Source organism: Capsicum annuum, chromosome 6 (genome assembly GCF_002878395.1).
Source record: "Capsicum annuum cultivar UCD-10X-F1 chromosome 6, UCD10Xv1.1, whole genome shotgun sequence".
Classification (NCBI taxonomy): Eukaryota; Viridiplantae; Streptophyta; class Magnoliopsida; order Solanales; family Solanaceae; genus Capsicum; species Capsicum annuum.
This window is the reverse complement of record NC_061116.1, coordinates 5,458,950-5,478,015: the sequence shown is the minus strand read 5'-3', so window position 1 is coordinate 5,478,015 and position 19,066 is coordinate 5,458,950. Positions and strand designations below refer to the sequence as shown.

Genomic DNA, 19,066 nt, shown 5'->3' with positions numbered 1-19,066 from the left:
GAAGCACCAGATCTCAACATAGCTTGCAACTTTTGTATTGAAAGAACTTGCAAATGGATTTGGGCTAAACGTATAAGAAACAAGGTCATATTGAAACTTAAATAGCTAACACAGTTGATTGCAACAGCCACGGGTAGAAGCATAATTGCCCAATACCTATACTGGTGGGAGGTAACATATACTTAATCGAGATGAGCGTAACATATACTCGGTGGAGTAATCGCGATGAGCCTAAGCTCGCCTGAACACACTGTTATCAAAGAAAATGTTTAGGTGCTAACACAATTAACATAGCTACACTTCAACCAAGAGCCATGTGACGTTTGTACAGAAATTTCAAGGATGATACACACTGCTTTGTCGACGTACTTCTAGTCTTCTATACATACTTACATAGGTACAGTAGCTGGGAAGAACTTTAAAGATGAACAAAACTATCTTCTATTCTAGCCAATAATCATCATCGATGCAAGATCGGGAAGTAAATGGCTGAAACCCTATATATATCTGACATGTTTACCACAGCCTACACTGGATGCCAGATAGCTTCCAATCTTTCATAAACCTGTGTAACTAAGAAAATATCTGAATATTCCTCTGCCTAGATGTAGGCATGTAACTCAGCATCAGGAATTTCCTTGGGTAGAGCTGTTAATATTGCGAGTTAAGAAAACATATCTACAAGTCATAAGCCCGGATGAAGGCGGAGTTGCGGTAGAATGACAGTCATGCTGAATCCAAATAATAAAGACTGCGTTGTAGCTGCCAGCACAATCTTCAGTAGCAAATAAGGCAATATATTGAAGTGAAAAAGCCATGAGATGACAAAGGCAAAAACCATGGATGCAAGTAGAAAATTCATGACACGACGCCCATGCCAAAAGCTTCTGGCTTCAGAAAAAGCTACAGGTGCTGCGGACGCTGCAAGAGTGGCTACTGCAGCATTATTAGCTTCATTTGTCAGCTCTCCAGCAATGTTCAATGCATTGGTACCACAGATTTCACAAATTCTGAATAACAGAATACAGGGAATTAGCATAACTGAAAGCACGTATTGAGGAGCTAATGTACACACACAAATGTAAGGAAAGATGTCATTACACTTCTTTAGCTATTATAGTAGTGTAACTTACCATTTCGATCGACAAGGGTGCACCTAGTGCAATAGTTACGGGTTCACAGTGAACCAAGTAACTTTTGTCTAGACTATGTAATTTGTGTTTAAAAAACCATTCAATGTATAAGAATATTTAGCTCGGAACCTAATATGTTGGTCCAGTCATTGTTGTATATTAACTTGAGATTGTTGTAAGAACCCATGAACTTCGTCTTCGTTCGACCACTCCCTTATTACTACCAACCATGCTCAGCGTCAGCTTTCAAGTCCTATATTATCCTCCCATTCTAAAGAAAAACCACAGAACGTTCCTTAGCCCTACCAATATCTTCAACAAACAAAAAGAAAGCTAGAGGGGACTCACAATAGAAGCAACTGTCTATATAGTTGAAGTTCTACATATGTATAGCCGAGAAATGAAGTAGTTGACTGAAGTATAGTTGCAGAGTGATAAATGGGTATCACGAAACAGTTTATGAGAAAAGAACATGCGGCAAATTTAAAGGCCCCAAGAAGGCTTTCAAGGTTGAAGGTTTTCTGAAGGAATCATGTGATTATTAAAGGTCTGCTTTCATAGATAATTCAATTGGCTACTGGTAGACAATTATACTTATACCATATGACAACAAAAAGGGCACAAGAACAAGGGCAACAAGAAAATGTTAATAATGGTAAAGGAGCAGGGCACACACAATGTGGCTTAGAGTCAAATCAGCAAATTCCATCAAAACATTCAATATGGGAAGATGGAGTAGACATCTGAGCTGCTATTTCTGAATGATGTATCAATTTATTAAAAAGGGAAGTCCGGTGAACAAAGCATCCTGCAGTAGCAGGGCCCGGGGAAAGGCCGCACCCTAAGGATTGTGATGTAAACAGCCTAACCTAACGCTAGCATTAGTACCTGCTTCCACGGCGCAGACAGCTTAAAATCATCTTTCTTTCTATAGATAAAGGCCTATTAGTCACCCCACCAATCTCTTAAGTCACTTATGGTGAGAATATCAGCATCTGTTTCAGGTGCCAATATATTTGGGAAAGAAACTAAATGTGGAATGTGGAAATACTTGGTCGGAGTAGTGACCTAGTACAGATTAGAGAGAGTTTGGTGACCTCATCAGTAAATTTTCCAGTACATGGTAGTAGGCTAGTAGCAAGTAAATTTTACATTCTGAAGAACCCATGGTAAAATTACGATGATGATTTAATACCTGGTATGCAGAAGAATTCCAAACAAAATCTCTATGGCAGAAGCCAGTTCAGTAACCTAGATTAAAGAACTTCAGTGCCTCTATCACTGTCAGTAGATTTTTCTTTTGGACATCCTATCACTATAGTAGATAAAACAACATAGCCGGTGTAATCTAACAAGTGGGGTCTAGGGTGTGTACACACACCTTAACCCTACCTTGTGAAGGTAGGGACTAGGGAGACTCGTTCTTATAGAGCCTTGGCTCAAGTATAGCATTTTAAAGCAGGTTCAAAAAGTAAGTACAGTAAGTTAATCCAGACACTATGATTATAAAAAAGAAAATGGGAGGGCAGTTACTCGCGTGTTTCCCTTGGTTTTGAACCAAGTCTCAGCACATTGCTTGTGAGCAGCAGCCAAGTCACCTTTGCAAGAACATCCCAATTCAATAGCCATCCCTACTGAAGTCTCTTGTACTTGGTCTCCACCAGTACTAATCCCACCGCTTTTCAACAAACTCAAATGACAAATCCTACAATCCCTCTCTTCTTTATTACTATCAAGCAACTTCATCTCCATCTCACCACTCTCCAAATCAATCTCTTCATCACAATGTACTGAAATACCACCCATAGAGCATAAAGGTGAGTGCCAAGACTGGTCAGAGTCAGAATCAGTCAAGTGGAAACTCCCATCAGTTGTTGTTGTCTCACTGCCTGCCGCCATGGATGGCCATTGTCGTTGTCGACGGCCACGGTGGCGGCAGGAACCAGTATTATGGACACTAACATTTGCCTCTGTGTCAGCTGTATTAGCTCAAAGATTAGGCATTTATCGGAAACAACCTCTCTACTTCTTTAGAGGTAGTGGTATGGACCGCGTACATTCTACCCTCCCCAAACCCCACTAAGTGGGAATATATTGGGTTTGTTGTTGTTGTTGTATTAGGCATTTATCAACACCCACTAACCAAAAAACTGTCCTGTTTACATATTGAGAATTTAAGGATATTCATCAAAATTCAGGATGAGAAGTGTTAAAAAGTTGAAACTTCCCAGCACCCTTTATCCAAAAAAGTGTCTTTCAGCTCAAAGATTAAGATAACTAAGAAAAATTGTGGCATTCTTTATGTTCTGCATTAAAAGTTTGGCACTTTTTCAGTCCCCCTTTATCCAAAAAATAAATAAATTCTCTTTTAGCACAGAATGAGAAAAAGATGAACTTTTAAAGCATTTCAAGAAACACTTTTGAGTTCAAAGATTGAAGGAAAGCATTTCAAGAAACTCTTTTGAGCTCAAAGATTGAAAAATAAAGATGGGACTTTTGAAGCATTTCAAGTAACTTTTTTGAGCTCAAAAATTGAAGTAAAAATGGAACTTTTGAAGCATTTCAAGTAACACTTTTGAGCTCAAAGTTGAAGAAAAGATGGAGATTTTGAAGCATTTAGTAGAGTAATATGGCTGGTTCTGATTATTCAAGAAAATGGTCCTTAGCTCATAAAGTTAGGAAAAAGACAACAGAATGACTGTTTTTGAGTATACAAGAAGCTAATTGTGAGGAAAAGACGGGAAAAATTGAAGGATTTTAAAGGAATTGATTAAAGTAAGATGATGAGAAGCATGGGTGAAATGGGGTAAAGAAAATGAAGGCTATGTTTTGAGTATGTTGGGTGGCTGGTGCTTTTAACAATGGAGTAATACTTTGTCTTTATTATTTTTGCTTTTCTCAAATTTGAGAGTAATCGTGACATACAATGGTAAAAGAGGAAAAAGACTACAGAGTGGAGTTTCCCTTTTTTGTGTGGTGCACAAGGGACACAATGACCGGGGGAGGGGACCATGTGAAAAGAATTGCCAAAAGTGTCTCTGAAAATTTCTGTATGTGGGGCCATGAAAATTGTGAGTACTTTGAAAAAAAAAAGTACTTTTTATTTTCAAAGTGAAAATTGGAGTTATATTTCGCTATGGCATTGGGTCAAACTTGATTGGTCCACGCAGTGTATTAGAAGATGAATGCGGGGCAGCAAGAATTAGCGGGGTACACAAAATCTAGAAAGTTTGTTCCTCAAAATGTGCATCAGACAGGATATAGAAAAAAATTCGTGTCCATAACAACGTGGAAGAAAGGACAAAGGAGACAAGAACGCCAGAAGAGTTAAATAGGTAGACGAGCTCATATGAACCTTGCGAGCGCAGAGATATTTGTTGGCAACTTGGCACTACCAACGGCGCCCTTGGCACATGGTACATGGTACATGGCACAAAGTCATTTGTTCAACTCTTAAAAAAATAAAAAATGTCACGGTCAAACGCCCCCAATTGTTTGGATATAATTACTTCCTCCGTACCAAAATAAGTGTCACTTTGAGCCAAAAAAATAGTCTCAGAATAAGTATTATCTTAGAAATTCAAGACAAATATTAGTATGTTTTCTCAACTATACTCTAAGGGGTCGTTTGGTTGGGAAATTGTTATCCGGGGATAACTAATACCGGGATTAGTTATCCCAGGATAACTTATCCCACCATGTATATGGAAAAAGTTATCCCATCACTAAGGGGAAAATGGTGGGATAAGTTAAGGGGAAAATGGTGGGATAAGTTATCCTGGGTTGGATTAATCCCTCCAACCAAACAAGGGATTAAGTGATCTTTTATTTTATCCCGGGAAAACTTATCCCTTCGATTTTTTATACCTCAAACCAAACCAAACCAAGGGGTCGTTTGGTACAAAGAGAAGTTATGTGACAGGATTAACAATGCTGAAATTAGCAATGAAGAGGTTAGTAATGCGGGGATTGTACTGCAGGAATTATTTTTTATCAAATGTTTGGTTCATTATATTAAAAATTAGATATATCATGTATTGTGTTTGGGTTTAAAATCTTCTTTACAATTATAACCTTAAATTTTTATGGGAGCTTCTATTTCATTTAACTAGTCAAATTGCTCACCCTCGCGCAATCTTATAGAAAAGCTAAAATATGAATAATAATCCTCACTCCGATTAGTTGATCATTTATTTTATCTCATTATTCAATTGAACCTATTTGATCAAGAAAAATTTAAAACAACAAATAATTGCAGTTATATAGAAAAAATTAAAGAAAATGTAAAGCACACTATGTAAGAACAGCATAGACTACTGATAATATAGTTTCAGATTTTCAATTATACTTATTTGACAATAATTTTTTCTATTTTAATAGATACGTTTGTAAATTAAACAATTACAGAATATATACCAAATGAAAGGTTTTTGAGTCTACTTTCCAACTACACCGGTTTCACCTTAATCCGATATCAAAGTAAAAAGTTACGCTCATTTTACGAAAAGTTGTTTGTCTTCCAAGTCACGACGGCCAGGGTGACGGCCCGTCGCACTAGACCGTCACCCTTAAAATTGGTCATTTTGGGATGGTTGGAGTGACGATCAGTCAAGGGAGTGACGGTCCATCACTCAAACCGTCAGTTGGGACTGGTCTGTACTGTTATAACATTTTTAAAGGGGTATTTTGGTATTTTCCTAACCTCAAACCGCACCCCCACGAATTAAATCATCCAATAATCGTTATTATCAATCTCTAATAAGTTTTAAACATTCATAATTCTCCCCACTCTCAAGAACAAGAAAATTAGGGTTTCTTCCAAGGCTCATACTTCCAAGATTAGATTTTAAGGTGTTTCGAAGTCTTTTTCATCTAAAAAGTATGTGGGACTATCCTAAATTTCATGGGCAATTTTTTTTATGTTTTTAACAAGTTTTAAAGATAGATATGTATGTATATGAAAAGGGGGTTTGGAAATTGTTTGAAAAGCATGCATCATGAACCCATTTTGATGAAAAAGTGAATTTAAAATGGGGTTTTCCCATAAACTTGAGTTGTAATATGTGCATATATGATATGAGTTTCAGAAAGTATCTTATGAGTATGATTTGTGAAATTCCCTTTTTCCATGATGAAATTATGGTCTTAACATGTTATGAATTATGAATTTGGTTTGAGAGCACGAACTATAAGTCCCCTTTTTTATCATGAGATTTATGCGTGTATAGTGTTGGGGATGTTTTATGATTAATGATAGTTCTTGGATTTTAAATTCATCTTGATTATTATACATGGTTTTTTACATGTTTTCAAAGAGGTGATATCTATTCTAAATTCTATGGTTTCCTAATGAAGAAACTGCATGTGATTTATGAAAGAATTGACCACCATGTGTTATAGTCTTGAAAAGAGAGTGGGTTTGCATAAGTTTCATATGCTTTTGAAAATAAGAACTCTCATTTGATTTATAAATCTTTTGGTGGTCATTTGGATGATCTTGAATAAAAAGGGCTAAGGATATGATGTGGTATGATATGAATGACTTGCAAGTATGGATATGATGATACCCTGTTATGATATGCCCTTAAAAGAATCAGAAGTTAACTTTTATAAGCATGAACCATGGTTTTAAAAGACTAAAAATGGGCTTAAAGGGAGTTATATGGATACTCGAAGAAGGCATTTGAGTGTAAGGGCTCATTATTAAAAACTGAGTTTTGCCGATTCGGGAGACATAATTGGCAGCAGCCAATGTATATGTGCCCTCGAGCACTGGTATACTAGAATATTATGTAGGACCCCAATCTTTGCGGCAAACTTGGATTAGGAGGCTTGGCCGACGAGTTAATGACAGACCCATATATCCCGTGGGTACTAGAAATATAAGGTGTACCATCTAGCTCAGAAGTAATACAAAGAATTGAGGTTGTGTTTTGCAAGAATGGTTGAACCTCATCAATTATGCCCATGTATTTTTCAATTATTTTATGCTGACTTGTTTTTATGAAATGCTCTCACTTATGTTATACAAAATATATTTTATATTTTTGGATTGTTCTACATACCAATACTTTTGAGTATTGACCTCTTCATAGTGCAGGTTCTGGGGCTCAGTCCCGTGGTCCATCATATCATTAGAACATATGGGATAGTGACAGAGTTGGTGATCCATCCATCTTTTGGAGGGCATGTTATTTATAAGTTTATCTAATGCAATTTATGGTTCGCCGAAGGCCTTGTCCCAGCTTAGACAATTAGTATTCTGTAGAGGCTTCGTAGATGGAATTTGGATACTGTATTGTCATATATTGTGGACATAGTTTGTATTATAAATATCCCTTAAATTTCAATATAGTTTCCACATTTTGATTTACATATGGATTATGCTTATGATAGTATGCTAAGGGGTCTCTCGGGACTTCGTGGTTTGAGACGCCCGTCGTGGCTAGGGCCTGGGCTCGGTTCGTGACAAGCTTGGTATCAGAGCTAGACTCATGGTCCCAGGGTGTCTACGAAGCCATTTTGAGTAGATTCCTTTTTATGTGTGTGTAGCGCGCCACACTTATAAAAAGGAAGCTACGAGGCATTTAGGAGATGTTTCCCATTCTTTCATACTCTAGATCATGCCATTGTGTTGTCCATATGAAAGTTATCCAAATTTCTTCTTTATTGTGATTTTATTAGCTATGTCTCATTGTAGAGGCAATTCAAATACAAAATCTTAAGAGTCTAAATGATAAGATCCTTTCTAATTGAGTCATAAAAGGTTATGAAATTTTACAAGGACTTGGGAGGAGTCCGTTAGTGCTTCAAAGTTTGTTGACTTAAGCTTATACCCCTATCTATATCAATCATGCATTTGTGACTGACGTATGAAGTGTATTTCATTCCCTTTAAAAATCCTTGTTGCAGATGGCATGCTTAAGGGTAATGATATATGGCAGAATATTGGAACAGTATTTCCACCTAAGTAGTAGTATGTGATAAGGTGTCATAACCTATGAGCCGTAAGATGGTTCCAAAGTTAGTACTACAAAGCCATAAGTTTAGAAGTTATAAGTGAGGGTAGCTCTTGAGTGAATAAGGTAGATGTAGTTGTGTGACCTTTATGTGGAGGGTGGTGTGCCCTTTCATGGTGATTGACTAATATTGTAGCAAGGTTAGTATACCATGTGGTAGCCGTGGAGGGAGTGATTAGTTATGATTATTATTTATTTAAATAGGGAAGGAGATTAGAATGGATAGTTATGGTGGTTGTAGAAATCATTATTGGCTGTGAATGGAAAGGGGTAGATTAGTCAATAAGTTATGGGTAAAGAGTCGTTAGTGTATACGGAATTTGAAGATAATTGGAATGTATGCATGGGTAAGTAGATTTAATATTAGAAAGTAGAGTATGTTGATAAGATCGTAATGGGTTATGTTATAAGCTTAAGATTGACTATCCCTATTATTTGACGCTACCCCCTTTGATTGTCTTTTCTCTAGTAGTTGTAAACTAGTACTGCATGTGAGAAGGTGTGTGGTATATTATAAGGTGTGGTAGTATTGTCTTGGAGAGTATGAACTTGTGGACTGTAGTTATGAGAAATGAGAAATTTGGTTAATTTCCCTAATTGATGGACCAGTATAATATGTGGCATATTTCATCAATGGTACGTGATTGAAGCTAAACTATAGGTTTGAACTTTAGATTGGATTATGGTGGTAAGAATAGTAGCTTAAGATTAATAATGCATGTTTTGTGGGAATAAGTTAATAGGCCTGATTTGATGTGTGCAATAACCTAGATTGGCAACTTGCAGAATAATGAGCAGATAATTGTAATATATATACATGAGGACTAGGGTAAAACGATGAATTGTGGTTGATTCATTAAGTGGATAAGGGCATAACTATATAAGAATAAGTTGAAACCCCAGATAGCATGTTGTTAGATAAAGTTTTATATGTATAAATGTCATGGGTACCTAGTTCACGTTCATGAATTTTGTAGTATGAAGAAGTCTAGGGAGTTGTTGCATGGTGTTCTTTAGAGCTGAATTAAGAGAAATATATATAGATGTTGTGAACTCTTGGTCTAGTTTTAAAAACTTTGTTAAGTTGTAAGGGTATGCAATTAAAGGTTTAATGCGAGTCTGTTAAGTAATGGAAAATGAATTGTTATGTGATAAGGAGTGTGGATGTGTATGTTGATGAGAGTGGGAGTTGTAGGGTGATGGCTATAGAGGCTAGCAAAAGTCAAGAGTAGCATTCCCGCAAAGGGATGCCTTCAGAGTATAGTTTATCAGGGGGAGTTTAGAGTTTATCTGTATGGTGATACCCCTTTTTGTGTTGAGAGTTGTGGCTATAGATTTAATGAGAGTATATGTCTGCAAGTCTAGGATTGTGACTTTGGTTTAGGGGGGAGATGACAGACTAAGGTAGTTCTTGAATTTTCTCATGGTGTCAAGTTTCAGAGAAGAGTCATGATAAATCTATTTCTATTCAAACAAACTCCTACTACTCCAATTTAAAAGAACATCAACCTATGTCTTATATATTCAAGGAAAACTCCTCCTACTCTAATTTAAAAGGACATCAACCAATGTCTTATATATTCAAGTTATGCCTATGCCTAAGGTTTGAGTTCTCTGATCAAGTCATGTCCATGTTCGGACCTCCAAACTAGAATAAATAATGTACCTCAACAATCCAAGCTTTCAAGTACTCAAGCTCCATGTTATGATTGACCGTGATCCATAAATCCATGTATCATATCATAAGAAACTGTGCTTCCTATATATTACCAATTCATTTTATGTCGGGTCTAGCCATAGCGATAAGAATTATGCTAACTCAGGGCTATTTTCAGTTCTTAAAAGGAGGAGCAACAACTTCAAGTTGCAATCCTGGTCTCAATCATTGACTACATGAACTTCTGCTTTATGCTATACAACTCATGATATATGCCCTCATGCTTCTTACTATGCCCATTCCTAAGAACTAATGTTGTGTTATGTTTATGCTCAAATGACTCTCTATTTATGATCTGGACATTTGATTTATAAAGCACTTCATGCCTATTGTATTGTATCTTACACCATAGGTATTTAGGTATTTATGATCTGGACATTTAATTTATAAAGCACTTCATGCCTATTGTATTGTATCTTACACCTCAGGCCTTATCTTGAGTAGATCAACTATTATAAGTTCTAATTGAATAGTGCTACTCACATTCTTGATGCTTGTACTCTAGTCCCTTAATGACCTCTCTTATATTAGGATGAAAGTGATAATGGCAGAGAAGTATTGTTTTATGTGAGGGACTAGGTCTTCTTTAATGTGAAATATTTTAGGTGTGTCCACCGAGTTAAGGTTTTAGACAGAGGGAAGAGGGAGATGAATTTTCTTTATGTGAAATAATTAGGAAGTGGATATGTGGTGAAAATTTTGGTAAGAGTGATTGAAGTTGTTGTTTTCTACTGGGGAGATCTATAAAGTGGGTGAAGTAAAGATAGGCTCGAATGTTGTGATTGATGAATGCACAAACCAATGTGTTATGTGGTTAGTACTGCTCAATTTAAGACCTGAAAGTTGATATAGTGATAAGGTGAAATAATGTTCCAAAAGAGATGTGGAGTATAGGGTCCCATAGCTTAAGCTAACACCTTTTAAACTTATTTGTGGTCAAGGGCCACGCAATTACCTTTTGCCAGTTTATGAGAACCAATGCTGACGGAGTGCATGATAAGCAGAGATACAACCTGATCGGATGTAGAACTAGTGTTGTTTGTATTGTTCATAAACAAGTCTATTGATCTGTTCGAACGGAGAAACATGGATATGAGGATATCATTCCACTAACGCTGGCTTCCTCGTCTGTTATAACTTATAACATCTCTTAGAGAGAAATGTCTATCATTATTCTGGACCGTGGTCGGTAAATGCTACTGCTGACGAATAAAACGGATTTACCTTAATTTCACAGGCGGAGTCTAGTTTAAAAGTTTCCAGAAAAAAGAGTGAAAAATTCTTACCAGTAACCAGATCATTTGACAAGAAAATTTTGTTCCTATCTCCTGTTCTAAGCAAAATATATCTATTCACAAGTCTTCTTTCTGTAAACCGAAGTTCTCTCTCAATGCCATCACCAGGCTCTCAAACTCCTCCTCTTGAAAACTTTCAATGTTGTCTCTTGCCCATTAGTTTGATTAGTCCCGTAGTTTAGAAGATAAAATTACTAATTGTGAGCGTGTATCTAGCTATGGCAACAAGTGCAGCTCATAACCAGTTAACTTTTAAGTTAGCAGGATATAAAAGCATTGCTCCCTTCTGATAAGAATCCCTTTCCCTTCTACGCTGGTTTTGGAAATAGACACACAGATGAGATCAGCTACCTCAAGGTTGGAATACCTAAAGGGATAATCATTGCCATCAATCCAAAGGTGCATAGTTAGCTCTTACTATCAACAGAAAAGGACCTTCTTCAGATGACTCTGTTACAGAAAGTCTCTTATGATACTTTTTATAACCTACAGGGTCAAATTGTTGTTAATCGCCATGTAGATACAAGATCATATACCTCTCTTCATAGTCTTGAGATTGCCATATTTCCAGCCATTTTCTCATGTGAGCAGGTTCAATTTTTCCCCTTCTCTAATTTTTAGCTCGTTAGCACGTGACAGAGTCAAGAGAATATGTGATCTTGCGCTTCAATTTTATCCCATTTCCAATGGATTTAGGATATAATTAGATTTCCTGGAGTATAAAATTCACTTCCGCCATTATGTTAAACATTAATATCTCATCACATTGTCTAGTCGTGCACATGTTTCCCTTATTTAGAGTCTTAAACCCCGTCTAGAATTACAGTAGGTTCACTATACTGAGTTATGTGTCAAAAAGAACCCTAGCGAATCTCGCTTTCCTGCTCAGGTGAGACAGTTTCTGAGCTAATGCTTAAACTGCTGCAGATTGCTGCAGCTCTTGGCATCTTCTAAGGTTCGCAATTTACTCATACCGCGCACTCTCCTCCTTGTTGAGACCATGTGTATTCTCTTCCTGTTGCATAAAGGTTATAGTTTTATTTGCGAGACCAATCCAGTTCAAGTATAGAGCAAAGGATCTAACTAGGTTGATGGAATGGGATATTGTATTTGTATATGGTCTCTTGGACAATTCTCTATCTAATTAACTTGCTTTTCTATATTGATCACGCGAGTACGCATCCAGTCAGCGAGTTGCGAATGAAAAAAGCGTTCATCCTGGATTCTCTTCCTCAAGAAAAATGTCTATCAATTGATCCTTGCGGTCAAAGTCTCCACTTTTCACGCCCCTCTACTAAGAGATGCACCATGTTGATAGGAATCGGGTAGAGTTAGGCACAAAGTACATTTTCTAATTAGGATTACAAAACAAGCACGTATATTAGGATTTAGGACTAGTTAGTACCTCTCATTTCATAATCAGAGAAGAGCTTACTTAATAATACAAGCTTTTGCGGAATGTTACTAAATAGTATGGGCGACAAGGGCTCAACATCTCTAGACACTACGATTCAGATTTAAGGCTAGTTCCATATATACACTTCCATATTAACTACTATTACATATACTAGTTTCTTATTGACAAGGAACAAAAGAATTCAACATTAAGCCCTTCCCCTGTACAGTGAGCGGCAAAGAGAGAACGCAGACTTATCAACTGATACAACCTTTCTATTGATAAATCCAAAATAAAGTTCATAAATGTGCAAGAAGATGATGCAGGGTTAATAGGTATAAATGCTCAGTTGTATAGCTCCCAAAATATCTATCCACCCCTTTAGACTTCCTCCTGATCTCTTTTCTCTCCGTCATCCAAAAAAAAGTATAATGACGCTATTTCCCAGACTTTCTTCCATTCTTTCCTTGTGCTGAACTTCCATGTTGCAAAGGCATCTGCGATTTTCAAGGGTAGTGCCCATGATACATTGAATGTGGAACAACCGACTCCAGCTCAGCTGCATTGCGATAACGAAGAACCATAAGATTAGAGACCTCCCCTTCTTTCTAACGCATACAACAGCAATTCAGGTTTATACAAACCCCCTCTTGACTTACAAACATATTTCTCCATATAGGTTCTATTCCTCCTCTATAATCCAGATATCTATAGCAAGATTTGTGTTTTCCTCCTGGGTCTAAACATACCATCCTGTCCTGCCCTTGCTATCGCACTTGGCGATAAATATCTTGAAGAAAATTTTTATTAGAAAAAATTATGAAAATCTTACTAACCTTATCAGCTTCACATCCAGAATCTTCTTCCATGTGATCAACATGATCATCAAGTATCCAAGGCCTACACCTAACAGAACTCTTAAGCTTTCCTATGCTAATAATTGTTGAAGTAGAAGCAGCCTAACTAGGATCTTGCTCAGACTCATTCCCAACAGCGACAAATGTGAAGGACATTGGCGATTCTAAACCAGGTGGAATTGGAAACTTTTTCCAGTCGTCACTTTCACCATGTAATCTTGTGCGCTTGGCTCCCATTAGCACTGAAACAAAATAGCGCTGGAACAAAAGGGAAAGCATTAGTGAACATGAAACATGGCATGGACTTATTTTGGCTTTTAACACTAAGCTAAGTTGCACGGACTCTTCACTTTCGATGCCGCACCGTGTCGGATTCTCCAAAAGTACACTCCTTTTAGAGAATCCGACACGCACTTGCTGATATTTTTGAAGAGTCCGAGCAACATAGACACTAAGGAAGAAAATAACCAAATACAGGCATAGTTCATCAATGTCGATGTCAGTTGTACCTCTTAACTTCAACTTTATATCTCTGTCAAGCACAATCAGACATCCAACTTCGGAACTGACCCGCAACAAGAGAACACGGATAACTGATTAAATACAGATACAAAAAGTAATCTGAATGACATATAGTCAAAGTTTAAATAATCTGTATACAGATACAAAAAGTAAAAAAAAAAAAAAGAAGAAGAAGAATTTGGTGGTCGGGCCTGGTATTGTAAGGTCAACAAGAATAGGTGTGGAAAAATTTCAAACAAATTCTTCATGAAATTCCTTTTTTTAAATTACAGAACATAAATCTTGTTACCTAGAGAACACCAAAAGTAAGGGGGGAAAAGGGATACACAACAGAAAGAACCTAATCGAATCTTCTTTTTCGGAACCGGCAATTAAGTATATTAAGATAAACAGCAAAGCGCTCAGAAGGTGCTCTGTAGGCACAAAGCAGAATATCCCCCATGCAAAAACAAAAAGAGGGGCACCCAATCTATACAGAAATCTATTCCTGTAGTGAATTGATGAAATCGAACATGCTGTTTTCATCCTTTACATCCAGTAAGTGCACCAAAAAGCCATAAGCTAAAGACATTTGTAAACCTTAGTACAGAGAAAGCTTTCCTTTCCAAGCACCTAGCATTTCTTTCCATCAACAAAAAACAACAGATGCAAGTCGGCATGGTAACCCAGACTTATTGCTCGTTTCCTGATCCCACATTTGCCCCAGAAAGTCAACAGGTTTCAGGAAGTAATAAAAATTGAAGCAAAATCATGCAAAATCCATATCCAAAGAAAATGCAGAGCTGCTAGCCGTAATTGGTTGGATACGCTCTTCATATAACATCTTAGCTTGGACACTCTAATTAAATTCTAGCAAGTTCATCAAACGGGTTACAAAAAGAGAGAGTTTTTAGGATGGAATAGCAAACGCACTTGCAGTTAATCTGAGTCCTGTATCTCCTACCAACTCAGACCTATCCTCCATTTCTCTCCTTCAACGATGCCTTCACTTCCCTTCTAAACACTACTTTCCTTTTTCTTGAAAAAGAATCAATCAACCACCTATGTCTTAACCCCAATCTAATTAGAGCCAACTCTATAATCCAATGTATCTATTTGGATCTATTTAATTCATAGATATTAGATTCCCAAAAAGAATAATATTATGGCATTTAATTCACCAAACTTGATCAGCTAGGGAGGGGTTAAAAAAGAAAACAAATAACAAACTAGCACAACCCCATTTCATATTTCAGTACAATAACAAAGAACAAACAGATGTACACAGCAAATAATCGAATCTTGAACCAAAACAGAATAACAAATTAGCACAACCCCATTTCATATTTCAGCAAAATAACAAGGAATAAACAGAAATACATCGCAAAAAATCGAATCTTGAACCAAAACAGAATAACAAACTAGTATATAAGACGGAGTTGCCCGGATGACAAGCACCCCTCACTTCCAACCCGAAGGTCCTGAGTTTGAGACAGTAGGGGAGCTAGGGAGGGGTTAAAAAAGAAATTAATAACAAACTAACACAACTCCATTCCATAATTCATCAAAATAACAAAGAAAAAACAGAAATACACAGCAAAAAATCGAATCTTGAACCAAAACAGAATAACAAAGTTGCTCGGACCGCAAGCACCCCTCACTTTCAAACCAAAGGTCATGAGTTCGAGTCACGAAGGAAGCTAGGGAGGAGCTAAAAAAGAACATAATAACAAACTAGCACAACCCCATTTCATATTTCAATACAATAACAAAGAATAAACAGTAATACACAGCAAAAAATCGAATCTTGAACCAAAACAGAATAACAAAGTTGCTCGGACCGCAAGCACCCCTCACTTTCAAACCAAAGGTCATGAGTTCGAGTCACGAAGGAAGCTAGGGAGGAGCTAAAAAAGAACATAATAACAAACTAGCACAACCCCATTTCATATTTCAATACAATAACAAAGAATAAACAGTAATACACAGCAAAAAATCGAATCTTGAACCAAAAAAGAATAACAAAGTTGCTCAGATGGCAAGCACCCCTCACTTCCAAACCGAAGGATGTGAGTTCAAGTCACTAAGGGAGCACAACCCCATTCCATAACTCATCAAAATAACAAAGAAACAAACAGAAATACACAACAACAAAATCAAATCTTGAACCAAAACTTGCAGTAATGCCCCTTAAATTCCCAAAAAGAATGATGTGGTCAGTAAATTCACCCAAATTAGCACAACCCCACTTCTTTCAGCAAAACAAACAAAGAATAAACAAGAAACACAGAAAAAATGGAGCAAAAACTTACAGTAGGTTACCTATAAAGTAGATAGTAATATGTGATTCTTGTTTTTTTGGAGTTGCAAATGGAGGAACCCCATATACCTAGTACTTTAGACAAACTCCAAGGAATCTAAACTATGGAGGATTTTTTTTATTTTTAATCAAGATTCTACTTATACAAAATCTCAATTGAAATAATAAGATGTTTTTTATAAAGCAAAATTGTTTACTTATTTATGAGAAAAATGAGGCAGAAGAAACCCCGCGTTTTCAATTGAGAAAAGGGGATAAGTGGGCCCCGTAAATTTGTTAAGTTAAAAAAATGTAAGTGTATAAATAACTTCGCACAGCTGTTGAACAACTTCTGGCTGTTGTCGAATAACTGCTCCTAGTTGTTGAACAACTTTGCACAGTTGTTGAACAACTTTGATAGTTGTTGAACAACTTTGCAAAGTTGTCAAACAATTACTAAAGTTGTTCAACAACTGGGAAAAGTTGATGGAACAGAAAAACTTTAAAAAAAACTCAAAAAAAAATTATCTCTCCCACCTAATTTTAAAAACTTAGAATACTCTAACTTAATTGGACAACTTGTTTGTCCTTTTTAATCCAAAGTCCCTTATTTATGGTCTAATGTAATGTCCATTTTGACCCTTTAAATATAATCTTTTGGTATATTTAGTTTCTTAAAAGGGAAAAAGATTGGAAATATATAAACTTTAGAGAAATTTATTGTAACATGTCTCAATTTCACAGGAATCCTATGACCTCCCCGATTATTTATTACCGTATTTTTGTGGCAAATATTTGCCTTGTTGGATCACCATATGAATACACACGCACTGGCGCATAAGGACTGGAGTGATGTGTTAGGATTTTTGTCCTGATTTTTTTTATTATATTTAAGTTTTATTTTTTCTTAAAAGGAAAATAAAAGTTATCATAATTACTTTTACTTTTTCGGAAAGAAAAAAAAATATAATTCTTTTCCAGATTAACCTCTTTCTTGGAGGAAAGGTTTTGGACATCTATAAATAGAAGACCCCTTCTCATACCATAACACAATAGCATCCACAATATAGTTTTTTAAGATTTTCGTTTAAGGGGAGATTTTCTCTCTTATTAGTTTTATGTTTTTTTAATATTAGGTTTTATATGTAGACCAATTGGCTAAATCATATAATAAAATTATGTTTTTAGTATTGTTTTTCGTTGTCATCTTATTTATCGTCTCATAGTTTGCAACTAATAGCTTCCGCATGACGCCCTCTCGATTTCGAACCCAACATGGTGCAGCTAGACAAATATATGATACAAAAATACGATAATAAATACTCGAGAGGGTCACAGGACCCCCGCAAAATTAAGGCATGTTACAATAAATTCTGCCAAAGTTTAGGTATATTTCAGACTATTTTTCCTTTCTTAAATTTGCAAAAGTAGAGCGGTTTTGATCCAAGTAACAGAATGGGCTTAAAAATCTTATAATGATTACTAAAAATGGTCGAGTTGAGATTGAGAAGGACAGTGTCTATCTCGGAGAACCAGTTTGAATTTACGCCCGGGAGCTCGACGACGGAGGCGATTCAACTGGTGCGGAAACTAGTGGAGCAGTATAGGGAAAGGAAGAAGGATCTGCACATGGTATTTATCGACTTAGAGAAGGCGTACGACAAAGTTCCTAGGGAGGTTCTTTGGAGATGCTTGGAGGTGAGCAAGGTCCTTGTGGCGTATATCAGAGTAATTAAGGACATGTATGATGGAGCCAAGACTCAGGTGAGGACGGCGGGAGGAGACTCGGAGCATTTCCTTGTCGTGACAGGGTTGCACCAGGGATCTACTCTTAGCCCGTTCTTGTTTGCTTTGGTGATGGATGTGTTGACACGACGTATTTGATTGACGAGATGCGGGGGTGTGTGAATGATAAATTAGAGGTGTGGAGACAGACCCTTGAGTCTAAAGGGTTCAGGTTGAGCAGGAAAAAGACAGAATATTTCGAATGCAAGTTTAATGACTTGAGGCAGGAAGACGAGGTGATAGTAAAGTTGGATTCCCAGACGGTATGTAATTGGGATAGTTTCAAGTATCTGGGGTCCATGATTCAGGGGAATGATGAGATTGGCGAGGATGTCTCCCACCGTATTGGGGCGGGATGGATGAAGTGGAAGCTCGCATCGGGGGTGTTGTGTGATAGGAAGGTACCGCCCAAGCTTAAAGGCAAATTCTACAGGATGACAGTCCGTCCGGCCATGTTGTATGGAGCGAAATGTTGGCCAATCAAGAACTCTCACATTCAAAAATTGAAGGTGGCGGAAATGCGGATGTTGCATTGGATGTGTGGGCTTACTAGGGGTGACAGAGTTCGAAATGAGACTATTCGGGAAAAGGTTGGAGTGGCTTCGGTGGAGGACAAAATGCGAGAAGTCCGTTTGAGATGATTCGGACATGTGAAGAGGAGGGGCACGAATGCCCAGTTCGTAGGTGCGAGAAGCTTGCTTTGGATGGTTTCAGACAAGGTAGGGGTAGGCCGAAGAAATACTGGAGAGAGGTTATCAAGCGGGACATGGAGCAGTTATAACTCACAGAGGACATGACCCTAGATAAGAAGATCTGGAGGACGCGGATTATGATAGAAGGCTAGTGTCATTTTGGGTTGCTGGGGGTAGGGCATTACTTGGTAGGGTATTATTCTTGTTATGACATCTTGTTGCATGCTTTATTACGAGTTTGTTTACTGCTCTTTGATTATTATTCCTTGTGGGTGGCGTAGGTATGTACTGTCATCTTGTTCTATGCTTTATTAAGGATTTGTGTATTATTTCGTGTCTTGAGCCGGAGGTCTATCAATAACAACCTTTCTA

The 19,066-nt window shown here is 37.1% G+C and overlaps 1 protein-coding gene and 1 long non-coding RNA gene across 3 annotated transcripts; both read right to left on the bottom strand.

Moving 5' to 3' along the window:
* Nucleotides 1–212: 212 nt before the first annotated feature.
* LOC124885130 lies at nucleotides 213–4,297 on the bottom strand. Its single transcript, XM_016720509.2, has 2 exons — nucleotides 2,671–4,297; nucleotides 213–1,010 (listed from the first exon to the last, which is right to left on the bottom strand). The coding sequence occupies exons 1-2, from the start codon at nucleotides 3,030–3,032 to the stop codon at nucleotides 686–688; spliced, it is 687 nt and encodes a 228-aa protein (XP_016575995.2). The 5' UTR covers nucleotides 3,033–4,297; the 3' UTR covers nucleotides 213–685.
* An 8,251-nt stretch (nucleotides 4,298–12,548) lies between these two features.
* On the bottom strand, nucleotides 12,549–16,450 carry LOC107873599. 2 transcript variants are annotated; one of them, XR_007056378.1, is made up of 3 exons: nucleotides 16,241–16,450; nucleotides 13,927–14,010; nucleotides 12,549–13,675 (listed from the first exon to the last, which is right to left on the bottom strand). It is a non-coding gene; the product is annotated as an uncharacterized LOC107873599 (long non-coding RNA). The 2 variants fall into 2 exon arrangements; XR_007056377.1 differs by having other exon boundaries at nucleotides 12,576–13,675; nucleotides 13,927–13,982; nucleotides 16,241–16,443.
* Nucleotides 16,451–19,066: the final 2,616 nt, after the last annotated feature.